General features: G+C 41.8%; 2 protein-coding genes across 6 annotated transcripts in view; one reads left to right on the forward strand and one right to left on the reverse strand.

Annotated features, from left to right (window-relative positions):
* The window catches only part of LOC149304847 (lipolysis-stimulated lipoprotein receptor-like), a 30,867-nt gene extending 24,048 nt beyond the window's left edge, over positions 1-6,819 (reverse strand). For 4 of the 5 annotated variants that reach the window (XM_089478303.1, XM_089478302.1, XM_089478306.1 and 1 more), the window contains exons 1-2: positions 6,640-6,819; positions 975-1,316 (exon numbers count right to left, since the gene is read on the reverse strand). In XM_089478303.1, the coding sequence (XP_089334429.1) occupies positions 975-1,316; positions 6,640-6,697 (400 nt within the window). In that variant the 5' untranslated portion in view covers positions 6,698-6,819. Of the gene's footprint in view, positions 1-974; positions 1,317-3,126; positions 4,270-6,639 lie in introns of those variants that run through there. The other variant, XM_089478305.1, reaches the window with a different exon arrangement.
* A 2,404-nt stretch (positions 6,820-9,223) lies between these two features.
* Positions 9,224-12,414, forward strand: LOC149304848 (protein FAM187B-like). Its single transcript, XM_089478307.1, has 2 exons — positions 9,224-10,105; positions 11,993-12,414. The coding sequence occupies exons 1-2, from the start codon at positions 9,252-9,254 to the stop codon at positions 12,330-12,332; spliced, it is 1,194 nt and encodes a 397-aa protein (XP_089334433.1). The 5' UTR covers positions 9,224-9,251; the 3' UTR covers positions 12,333-12,414.
* Positions 12,415-12,839: the final 425 nt, after the last annotated feature.

Raw genomic sequence — 12,839 nt, forward strand, 5'->3', positions numbered from 1 at the left:
CACAAATCATTAGACAGTGCTTTTATGGTATCTTGACAATTTTATCAGTTGGTTTTGTTGTTTTGTAAGCAGAAGGCAAACCCCTCTGAACAAATCTTGTCAAGAAAACCCTCATGTCAGGTTCACCCAAGCGCTGCCATAATTTGGAAATGATTTGAAGACACACAAGAAGCAGAACTGTCTTTTTTAAAGATGTAATCTTCCTGCTCTCTCACAAAAGGACATGCCTCTTTCAAGATTTGTCCTTTTAATGATACATATGTGCACCATTTTAAAACGGACTCTTTTTCTCAAGTATAATCATCTTATTCATAAACCGTATTGTGCATTCAGTCCATTAAAACTTACACAATTAAGCCAAAACTGCTTTAAGACAGCAATAGCCTAAACAGTGCTCCTTCAACTTCAAGACTTAAGTTATTCACTCATAGGTCTCTTTCACACTACACAATTACTGCACTCCGATCCCACTTCAAATGCTATGGTTTCATTCTATGAAAGCCTGGGATTTGTGGCTTTATGACGTATTTAGAATTATGTGCCAAAGAGCTCTAGTGCCTCAAACAAACTGCAAATGCAAGATATCAGAGGCCTAGGCATCACAGTTAAAGTGGTATCAAAGTGTTACAGTAGTATAGCTTAGAAGAGACCATACTTTCTATGAGCATGAATAATGTTTAATAGCATTCATTGTTAGCCACACATAGCATGGCCTTAAGTTTCAGCTACGTCTGGCAAATGCTTTAGATCAGTCTTGCAACAATCCAACATAAGCCCATAAAATTTATTAGCCAGTTTTCTTGACCACTGGCACCTAATCATCTGTGGCTAATGAAAAAGTGCCAACAGTTGTAAAGTCCCACTCTGTTATACTAGAGATGATACTCTATCTTGCTCTCAGAAACGGAGTCAGTGGATGCTTACAGATCTGATTGAGACTTCAGATGAAGCAGCCACTGGTGTCTCACACTTACTATTGGTTATGGTGATGCGCCGGCCCTGGTAGAAGTCCCCAAGAGTCACTGAGTTGCCTTGTTTGGTAGCCACCACTCGTACGGTCCGGGAACTGTCCTGGCACTCCACGTAGGGATTGTATCCAGGGTTGTTCTGCTGCAGCTGGTTCGTGATCTGGGCCTCCTGGCCACTGGGATTAAAAGCATCTGCCAGGCGGCTCCGACAATAAGATCTGTACTTCCACAAGACGATAGGTGGCTGAGTAGATGAGGTCTGGTAGTTACACTGCAGGGTTACTGGCTGAAACAGGATGACCACATTGAAAGGATTCTGGACTGTGACTTGCATTGTGGTGGCAGGATCTAAAGATGGGAAGCAGACAGTCAAACAAGGTAGAGGTATTGAGTCAATGGACTGTGCAGAAAATAGCCATGATGCTTGGTTCTACTGGGAATTTGAAATATCTTTCTTGTTATAACTATAACAGCTTTACTGTCACATACACAAGACTAAAATCATGAACAGTAACCCCCTTCCTTCTATAGACAAAGATATCTGGCCTGGACAGGGTCAGCCAAAAGAGCAGCAGAACAAAACCCTATACAGTATATACTCCAACAAGCAAGAGAAACATTTTGTGTTTATTCGCATGTTTAAGCAATATTAGCTATTAGCAGAAATCGGTGATTTTATATTCATATGTTTAAATCAGTGGTTCTCAAACAGCAGAGGGGAGAGTTTCTCAAAATCATAACTTTCTTCTACACAGAACTTGAAGTGCCTGTGTTAAACTAAACCGACCAACTCTCAAATGGGGAATGAAGGGAATACTTTGTTCTTTGCATCAACTGCAGATCAAGTGGAAAAGACAAACTATTTCCCAGTTATTTGGTTGTTACTCCAGGATTTACTCTTCCCATCCTTCCCTGCAGCTTTCCTACTTATTAGCCAAACCCCTGAAAATAGTCTACCGACGAATCTTTGCAAAATGTTGACAAGACACAGGGTTTCCAGTTTGGCAGAGCACTTACACCTGGTCATCTCAAGATTTTTATCACTGTGGCCACTCCCTTGTTTGCCTGCTTACAAATCCGCCTGAATAGAGCTTAACTTCCTCCCAGTCGGCATCCAAATACCAATAGTCTGTGGCCAAAAACCACAGACTTCTAGCCTCTTGGCATACTGTATTCTTTTAAAAACTCTTCTACCAAATGTACTGGAGGAAAACGGAAACAGTGAGCCATCCTGATTTTGTATTTTCATCTTCCTTGCAGGGAAAGGGACTTTCTTCCTTTGTGTCTAGCAAAAAAAATCAGGTTGACTGTTAAAGGAGAGACAAAGTAATGTGTCATACTTCTACTTGGCCATGAATTCATGAACTCCTCACTTTCTGTAACTGACAGGGAAATTGCTAAGAACAAGGATGTCTTAAATTGTTCACATCCCCAATGATGATTTATTTCAAGTTCATAAACAAGACAGGAGGCAGGGCAAGGGTTAGCAAAGTGCAGCCCTTGGGATCCCTAAATACAGCCCCTGAGACCCCCTCCCCAAAATCCCACACAATTTTCTTTACTGAATTTGGAATGATTTTCCCAAACCGCCCCAGATCTCCCAACTAAAATGGCAACAGGTTTTTCAAAACCCTCCCGCTTCCCCCCAAAAGACAAAACTGGGTTTTAATGGTTAAAATGGCAGCCAGAAGTGACATCATGTCCTTCAGGTGTGTTGAAACAGGTTGCTGCAGGCAGCTGGGCAAGAAAGGAAAATAGCCCCGTCCATGTTTGCAATTGTCCACCCTTGATATAGGCAAATGAAAAGGGAAGAAACTCAGGCCTGTTACAGACTGCCAAAATAAAGCTGCTTGGGGTCTCTTTGGAGGTATGCTATTTAAATGATGCATGGGTCCTAAGAGTCCGGAGGTCGCGCCAAAGCCACACTCCATTCCTAAGCACTGGAGTGCAGCTTTGGTGCAGTTTCCGGATTCTTAGGATGCATGCACCATTTAAACAGCAGCAGCTTTATTTTGGCAGTCTGTAACAGGTCTCAGATTCCAGTAGTGCTGCCCACCTTTCTGCATTGAGAAATTGTTTATTTAATACAACAAGGAACTCTTCCCACTTTTATAACTTTACGTGAGTTAACAAGACAAGAATTTTCAGTCAAGCTCACTGAAACAAAACAAGCCCCTTGTTCACCGCTTGCATCAACATTCTTCCTGACTCCTTTTATTTGTTCCTGTGGTTTCATTCCAGTTTGAAAAGGGGCTGGTACGGAGATCAGTTTCCTCCCACAAAGGACTGGGAGTTTCGGCAGACGTGTGTCACGGCCAGAATCAGACATCACCCTTCCGGGGAGAAAAAATCATTCAAGTTCCCCATAGTCAGGAACACCTGGAGCTTGGGCTTCAAGCAGAAACACAAGGAAGTGTGCCACACGGGGCCCAAACACTGCCATCATTTGCTGCGGAAGAACCAGCCTTCCCCAGAGGTCATGAAACTGGAACTGCAGGCAAAGGTTAGGGCTTAAGCGACAACCATTTTCATTTGTGAGCTGTGTGTTTACTTTGGAGGAGCATGGTAACATACAGACAACACACCCTGTATCAAGATACTGCCTGGCCAATACTGCAAAATGGAGTATAACAACAGATATAAAAACACCAACAGAATGTCATTTTGGAGCCCCGGCAATTGACTTCATTCCTCAAATTCTGGAACAACTTAATAGCTATTGCTGGTAAACTGTTACTGGTTCCATGACACAAATATTCCCAGATCCTGGATGGTGCATAGAAGTTGGTTCTGTGGTCTCAAGGTGAAGATTACTATTGTATCTTCCATCCCACAGAGCAGTCTTGTCTGAGACACAGTTCAGATGCGTTTGACTAGAGCCTCTATCATCCTAGCAGCATATCCTGCTGGTTGGGGACAATGGGAGTTACAGTGAAACCTATCTTGTTGGGAGAAAGCACTTTAAAACACACAGTCCTTTCACCAAAAGTAGACAGCACTGCTAAGAACCAACCTAAAGATCATCCCTGGTCGTTTAAAAATCTTGACACTTGGGGAATTGAGCCAGCCATGATTTCTCCCAGCCATACCTTCTGCTCCCGTTTATCGGCAATAACTTTTAAGCTGTTCCAAAATCTGAGTTGATTGCCCCAAAACAATATTCTGTTGGTTTCTATCAGGAACCATTTGCATCAATGTGGGCAGGAGGCTGGAAGAATCTCCAGCTGCCATGTTTCCTGGCATCTAAGAGGAGTCAAGAACTACAGGAGAGATCTTGGGGCTGTAACAGAGCGACAAAGATCCAAAACACATTGCAGAAATAATCCAGTTTGAGACTGCTTTAACTGCCCTGGTTCAATGCTAGGGAACTCTGAGGACTGTAATTTTGTAGTTTAGCCTTCTCTGACAGAGAGGTCTGGTGCCAGAGCAAACTACAGTTCCCAGGATTCCCTAGCACTGAGCCAGAGCAGTTAAAGCAGTCTCAAACTGGATTATGTCTACAGAGTGTTTCGGACCAAAGACTTGATGTGATGTAGGATGCTTCACTGGAGAGAAGGAAGCCAGTCTAAATCATCAAGAGGGGCTGGGAGGAAGCAAGATTGTATATCCCAGAAGAAGGGGGGAAAGTAATGGGAGGTTCAATGGCCAGCCATGAAGCATGGGAGAAGACCATGAAGCATGGTCACTCCTTGGCCTGGTGAAAAGATGTGGCTAGACAGGCAAAAGCAGCTGAAGAGGAAGAAAGTGCTTCCAAACTGATCTTGGCCAGCAGATAGTGCACTTCATGCTGTGCAACTGTTTCCCAACTACAATGCAGCACATTATTCTATAAAACAAACTGGGAAGAAAGATTAGGAGGTGGCTAAGAAAGAAAGAGCAAGGCACTTCCAGTAGGAAGTGGAGAATTAAGGAACAAGTCAAACCACACAGCAAGGCACTCCAAGAATCCTGCCCAAAACAAGCAGAAAACAGGATTGGGAGGAAGCAAAAGAGTAAGATTTTAACCACGGTTTGGACATTTTTATGTAATGGAGAAACTTCCAGCTAGAAAAACCTTACAACAGCTTTAGCCAAACAAATGTCCTCTAAGTAATTGTTGTTGTTGTTGTGCACCTTCAAGTCGTTTCTGCGTTACGGCAGCCCTATAATGGGGGTTTTCTTGGCAAGATTTGTTCAGAGGTTTGCCACTGCCTTCCCCGGAGGCTGAAAGCATTTGACTTGCCCAATGTCACCCAGCAGGTGTACTGGACTGCAACTCCCCTCATCCTGATATTATGGGAGTTGTAAGGGCCTCCAAAAATCTGCAGTGCCCCTCTTGTAGCATATCCTCTGGCAGTCAGCAGCTTCCCTCACCCACAGCCCATGTCCCTTTATAGAGTTAGAAAGCCAGTGTGGCATTCTGGTTTGAGTGTTGGACAATGACTCTGAAGACCAAGGTTCGAATCCTGGCTCGGCCATGAAGCCCACTGAGTGACTCTGGGCAAGTCACACTCTCTCAGCCTCAGGGGAAGGCGATGGCAAAACTCCTCTGAAGAAACTGGCCAAGAAAACCCCATGATAGGGTTGCCTTAGAGTCGCCGTGACTGGAAAGCAGACAAGAAAGTCAAGAGTCTCTGATCTGGGTCATTTGCACTGTTTTATTGTTATGGTTTTGAGAGTCTGAGTGGCACAGTGGTTCGAGTGTTAGATTGGGACTCTGGAGACCAAGGTTCGAATCCCTACTCGGCCATGAAACCTACAAGGTGACATTGGGCAAGTCACGCTCTCTCATCCTTAGAGGATGGCAACGGCAACCCCCCTCCAAGAAACCCCTATGATAGTGTTGCCTTAGTGTCGCCATAAGTCGGAAATGACTTGAAGGCACACAACACACATAGAAAGCAAGCAGAAACAGAAGAAGGGTTGATTTTCCCGACTAAAGGGTCTGGAAACCATGTCCTATTCACAGATTTTATTAATATGTTCTCTCTAGGAATATCTAGGTCCTCCAGTGCAACTCTATGGTCAACTTTAACCATAGAGTTGCACTGAAAGGCCTAGAGATTCCTAGAGAGGACACTCTACTAGGCATCTGTAGCTCTCCCAGCGTAACTCTATGGTCAATATCTGTCAGACGTTGACCATAGAGTTGCCCTGGAGGACCTAGAGATTCCTAGAGAGGCCTTTGTAGCTCCTCCAGTGCAACTCTATGGTCAGTGTCTGTTGGACATTGACCATAGAGTTGCCCTGGAGGACCTAGAGATTCCTAGAGAGGTGTCCTCTCAGGTAAAAACGTGGTGTTTTTGTTATCTGGGGTTTTTCCACATCCAGGGGGGCCTTGTGCCCCTAACCCTAGCCAACATGGAGGGACAAGTGTATAGGTGCACCCATATGATGATAACAAGGCGCGCTTTGGCGGCCTAAGGAGCTCCCCTTGGGGACAGGTGCGTCTCCTAAGAGACCAACTCCAGGAATGAAGTTTCCTCCTCAGTGAGAGGAAGTGGGGTCGCCGAAGAAGGCGCGCAGGGGCAAGGCGCGTCTCAGCCAATCAGCGTCCAGCATTGAGGGCCCCCTTAGAAGAAGCGAGGGACCCTCAGAACGTTCGGCTCAGAGTAAGGCGGGAGGGGCTGAAGGAGAGGTGGCTGCGCTGCCCGCGCTTCAGAACGAGAGTGGACTATACCAAGTTTCTTACCTAAGACCCAGGCGCCAACCAACAGCCACAGCAGCACAGGGGTTCTCCGAGGCTCCATGTCCACCGCTTCAGAGGGAAAAAGCGGGTGGGAGAGAAGCCCCCTCTTAGGACCCCCCTCTTTGCCTCTCGGTGGACTCTTCCGTCGAGAAGCAGCTTCACTGAACTGCTTCCTAAGTTTGCCTCAGGTGCGCAGAGCCTCGCCCAAGGATGGAAAGTACCAACTCCTTCCCAAGTGGAGGGGGGAACGCCGACCTCTGAGGCAATACTTAGTAATAGGGAATGCTTCCTAGGGGGAGAAACCACCTGCGTCTCCCCCCCTTTTGTGAAGAGATGGTTTAAGCCTCCAACTTTCTTGGAATGTAATGGGAACGTACCAAGTCTCTTGGAAAAGGGGGGCAAGGATAAACTTTGTGAAGCCTGCCCCTGTCTTTAACCCCCCCATTTCTTGCTGAAAGTGAACTCAACCAGGTGCTCTTTAGGGAAAACATTGGGGAAACAAAGGCAGTTCTGTTTTGTTTATTTGGACTGTAATTGTGTCCACATTGCAGAAATAATCCGGTTTGACACCACTTTAAAGTGCCATGGCTGAATGCTATGGAATTCTAGGAAGCTTAGTTGTTTGTTGTTTGTTGTTTATTCCTTCTTAAAGGGATAAAGATAGGCAGATAATACAGATAATAATTATATTAATAATTTAAAAATTGTTAATTAAAATAAGAATTAATTAATTAAACATTATAATTAAAAAATAATTAAACATAAAATTAAACATAAGTAAAATAATAATAATAAAAAATTTAAAATAATTAAAATATAATTAAAAATAAATAAAATAATAATTAATTTAAAATAATTAAAAATATAATTAAAAATAATAATAATAATAAATTCAAAATAATTAAAAATATAATTAAAAGCAAATAATAATAATAAATTAAAATAATTGAAAATATAATTAAAAATAAATAATAATAATAATAAATTCAAAATAATTAAAAATAAATAATAATGATAAATAAAAATAATTGAAAATATAATTAAAAATAAATAAAAATGATAATAAATTAAAAATATAATTAAAAATAATAATAATAATAAATTCAAAATAATTAAAAATATAATTAAAAGCAAATAATAATAATAAATTAAAATAATTGAAAATATAATTAAAAATAAATAATAATAATAATAAATTCAAAATAATTAAAAATAAATAATAATGATAAATAAAAATAATTGAAAATATAATTAAAAATAAATAAAAATGATAATAAATTAAAAATATAATTAAAAATAATAATAATAATAAATTCAAAATAATTAAAAATATAATTAAAAGCAAATAATAATAATAAATTAAAATAATTGAAAATATAATTAAAAATAAATAATAATAATAATAATAAATTCAAAATAATTAAAAATAAATAATAATGATAAATTAAAATAATTGAAAATATAATTAAAAATAAATAAAAATGATAATAAATTAAAAATATAATTAAAAATAAATAAAATAATAATAAATTCAAAATAATTAAAAATATAATTAAAAATAAATAATAATAAATTGAAATAATTGAAAATATAATTTAAAATAATTTAAAATATAACTAAAAATAAATAAAATAATAATAATAAATTCAAATAATTAAAATTAAAGATAGTAATAATTGTTAGCTGCTCTGAGAGACTAAACGGCTACTAATCCCATATGCACTTAACTGGGAATAAGCCTCATTGTGTGTGTCTTTGTATACACCATTTTGTACTCCACCCTTTTTTCAAACATTAACAAAATGGATTATCTTAGACTGTAAACTTCAGAGAAACCCAAAAGACTTCCGGATGAGACATTGCACTCAACTGACGATAATGCAAGGATAAATAACATTTTTGTTAAAGCAGTTCCTGGACATCATCATCATCACCAAACTAGTACCTAAAGCACAGTATCACTCTATTATTGTTTCCTCACTCGTTTTTATGGATACCATGAACTGCCGCAAAAGGACAACTAAACGGATCCAAGAACTATGCGCTTGATCTTAGCCAAAAGGCTGAGAAGTGAAGATCAGAGAACAAATCAAAGCTGAACTCTCCCTAGAAGCCACAATGACTAAACTGAGGCTGTTGTACTTTTGAGGTATGACACAAAATGACTCAGTGGGAAAGGCAACGCTTAGTAAAACTGAAGGCGGTAGTAGGAAAAGAGCAAGGCCACAATATTACAAATGGATTGACTCAATAAAGGGAGACCTGAGTGTGGAAGAACAGGACCTTTTGGAGGTCACTAGTAGTTGACACAGTAAATAGTAGACCGTTCATTAAGATTGTTCTTTATAACATTAAATAAAAATGAACATGGGAGAGATTAACTGTGCATAGAACCCCAAGGAGGGCGACATAGGCCTGTATTAATATTACCCCACAATCATCTTTAGATAGGATTGGCCTTAAACCAATCAATCCAAAGGTACCCCAGCATCATTACTAAGAATTTTGCTGACCATTATGGCCTCATTCTTTTGCTCACTTCAGTTATGAGGTCACGTTAGGCCTTCTAGAATGTACTTTTCCAGTCCATTGAGTTGGTCAATGTCCAGCTAACCATGTCCTCTTTTCATGTTTTCATATACATGAAGGACTTTGTGGCTCTTTTTCTGGGTCTGTCTTTGGCTACTGCGGAAGGTAAATTGTTTGAGGGCCACACCATAGGATCGCCCTGCCTTCCAGGAAACCCTTGCACTCTGGCCTTTATTTCCGACAACCCAGTGATCCTGCGCTGTCCTTATGACTACTTCGGTGCCCATATCTCTTGGCAATATCGCGACCCAAAGTGGGCAGACAAACAGCCTGTCACCTTTTTGCACGTAGGAAGACCCTCCTTGCCCTTGCTTGGCCATGCCAAGTTGCGGAAGTTACGGTTGAAATCGCGCCTGGTCGTCGGCAACTTGTTTATCCCAAGCCCCAGCGTAGAGGACTCCGGATTGTACACCTGCCGCGCAGGCGATACCACCCTTGCTTATTATCTTGTGGATTTCCAGGACGCTGGGCACATCCATGTCTCACATGCTAGCCTTGGAGAGGCCACTCTGGTCAATGCCACAGTGCAGCTAGGAAAAGGAATACAGGCCAAGCTGTTCACTTCGTGGAGCCCTTGGCAGGCTTGCGATCGCTGCGGTCATTCCGGAGAAAGGAAGCGCGTGGGCTTTTGTTATATCCAGTTGACATGCAAAGGTGAACAGAAAGACGCGCTGCCATGTGGGATGGTCAGGAGGTATTGCCCACACTTGCCGCAACGGGGGCCAGAACTGAGAGTGGAAACCTGCCATGTTCCTTGTGACACATCATACTCACTTGCCACAGATGAATCCAACGTTGTGCCACTTCTGGTTTTGACCACCTACCATCCCCAACTTGAGGCTACTGCCTACCTGCGATGCCCAACATCTTCCATCTACAGGTACGGTTCTTAAACTAGGATCGGTCGTATCCAGCCTTCATGTGAAAACAATGTTCCCTGATACAGGGAAGTGAAAAGAAAGTCCAAAGCGGCACAACCCATATTATAGGAACCATTAGGTGTTCACTGAGAGCCCCAAGTTAGAAAACCAGATTTAAACAGAAGAAGAGGGCAGAATTCTTGCAGATTTAACAGTTTTGCAGAAAAGGCAATTTTAGCAGACACAACTCTTCTGAACAGTATATGGACAAGATGCCACTGCTGAAATTTCCTCTTCTGTGCAATGTCAAGGTAAGTACAAAACACATTGCAGAAATAATCCAGTGTGAGACCGATTTAACTGCCCCGGCTCAATGCTAGGAGATTCTGGGAACTGTAGTTTTGGGAAACATTTCACCTTCTCTGTTAAAGAGCTCTGGTGCCACAATAAGCTATAATTCCCAGCATTTTCTAGCAGCGACCCAGGTCAGTTAAAGGGGTCTCAGACTGGATTATTTCTGCAATGTGTTTTGGACCACAGAAGAACACCCAAACCTCATCGGTCTTGGTCTCTTCTTCTCAAAGTCAAACCAGCAATATATGAGAGCAAGAACAATATAGACACCCTGTCTGCCTCTGCTATAGCCAGCTAAATACAAAGCCTATCCAAGCTTATCTAGAAGCAAAGCCCGCTGAGTTCAATCACACCTTCCCCTGAACAAGCGTACATCATACTGGAAACCTGGGCATCCAAATACACTGTTTGTTTAACTTATCCTGCCACCATCTGTCCATGAACCCTCCCCAAGGCTGTTCCTACCATTGAGGTGATGGGAAGTGGCCACCTTGGGCAGCAAATGGGATGTCGCAAAAGGGTAACGAATTATTGGTTCTTTATTATTATATTTTTACCATCATGTATGGGGAGAGGTGCTTATGGGATTTTCTGTCACATGTGCCAAAATAACATGTTTAGTTTGGGGTACGGTGCACCTTAATTTAAGTGAGTGTAGGTACCATTTTCTGATCTGCTTCAGGCAGCAAAATGTTTAGGATTGACTCTGATCCCAGCCCCACCCAAGTCTTCAAGTTACCCCATTCAGATCCCATTTGAAAGAAGCAATCTTACATATTTGCAAGCTGTTTTCCTTTAAGCTTTTAGAATCCAACTATATAGTATGTGCTTTCAGAAGCCCAGGTTAATGATTTATAAAGTAGATCAAACTTTCACCTCTGGATCTTCGGCACAGATCCAGTTCTGCCAGTTAGCAGGGGCAACAGGTAGGAAGAGTATGATATGAAAATGAATAAAACAAGCACTTACGTCACAACTATACACTTAACTCTTGGAGGAGAAGCTGTGATCTCAAATTTCCTAGTCCTAAATCGCTTAGGGTTTTTGTAAACCAGAGATAAAATATTGAACCTGGCTCTGCAGCAAATAGGCAACAAGTGCAGACTCTTCAGCCAAAATGTTACATAGCTCCACCATATAGAGCTCATTGCAGTAACCCTATCTTGCTTGCACTGTGGGCAAGCTACCTCAATACAAGCTATTATTAATTAGTTCAAGCACATGACATTAACTGATTAAGATTCCTTAAACTGGGAAATAGCCTTCATTTCCCTCTGAAAATGTTGGCAGAGTCTATATGTCTATACCAGTAATGGCGAACCTATGGCACAAGTGCCAAAGGTGGCACTCAGAGCTCATTCTGTGGGCACACATGCCGTCGCCCCAGCATAGAGTTTGCCAGAGTTTGTTACCAGAAAGCCAGAGGGACATGGCACTTTGAGATAAATAGTGGGTTTTGGGTTGCAGTTTGGGCACTCTTTTTCTACAACATTCACCATCACTGGTCTATACCCATCTCTCATACAAATTGCATTTTTCCTTACCTTCTTCAGCCCTGTCTACTGGCAAGAAGGCCCCACATCACTGACCCGCCTTGAACTTCTCCAGAAGAACAGCTCCCAGAGCCTGGACAAAGCCACAGGTGGTGGTATCCTACGCCTCTCCTTCCAGAATGACTCCCACAATGCTACCTACCAGTGCTATGTCAATGGGAACCTAGTAGGCAAGTTTTTGGTTGCCTCCCCAAGTTCCGTGCCACTTCCCAAAGAGGTGGCCCCCACATACTCCATCATTGAAGCACTGATAGTAGGACTTTCGACGTTTCTGGTCTCTCTGATGTTCCTCAGCATCATCCAGTCCTGCAGGAAGAAACCAGTAACCACTATGGTCTAAGAGATGCTTTGTGGATCCTCCAGGAAACAGGACATAGTTTATTGTCTAATAAAAATATTAACTGTTGGTACATTCAGAGTCAGCCTGGGCCTTGCAGCTATATGAATAAAGGGATCAGCTTGCCTTCAAGTCAATGCTAGCTGTATCATTTCTCTAGGGAGCCCTGGGGGCGCAGTGGTTGAATGCCTATACTGGAGCCGCTCACTGACTCACAAACCACAAGGTTGTGTGTTTGGTACCAGCCAGGAGCTCAGGGTCTACTCAGCCTTGCATCCTTCTTTAGGCCTTGCATCCTTCTTTAGGTTGCTAAAATGAGTACCCAGCTTGTTGGGGGCAACTAGCTTACACATTGTGAACCGCTTAGGGAACGCTTAAGTGCACTGATAAGCGGTACAATAGCAATTTACTTGCTATTGCTATTGCTATAGAGATGCACTTAATAAGAAGACCAAATTGCCTGTCACATTAATCCATTTTTTAATGAAACATGCTTCATTCTACCAAATT

The sequence above is a fragment of the Sceloporus occidentalis genome, unplaced genomic scaffold (genome assembly GCF_023333645.1).
Source record: "Sceloporus occidentalis isolate IW3139 unplaced genomic scaffold, rSceOcc1.0.p SCAF_13, whole genome shotgun sequence".
Taxonomy (NCBI): Eukaryota; Metazoa; Chordata; class Lepidosauria; order Squamata; family Phrynosomatidae; genus Sceloporus; species Sceloporus occidentalis.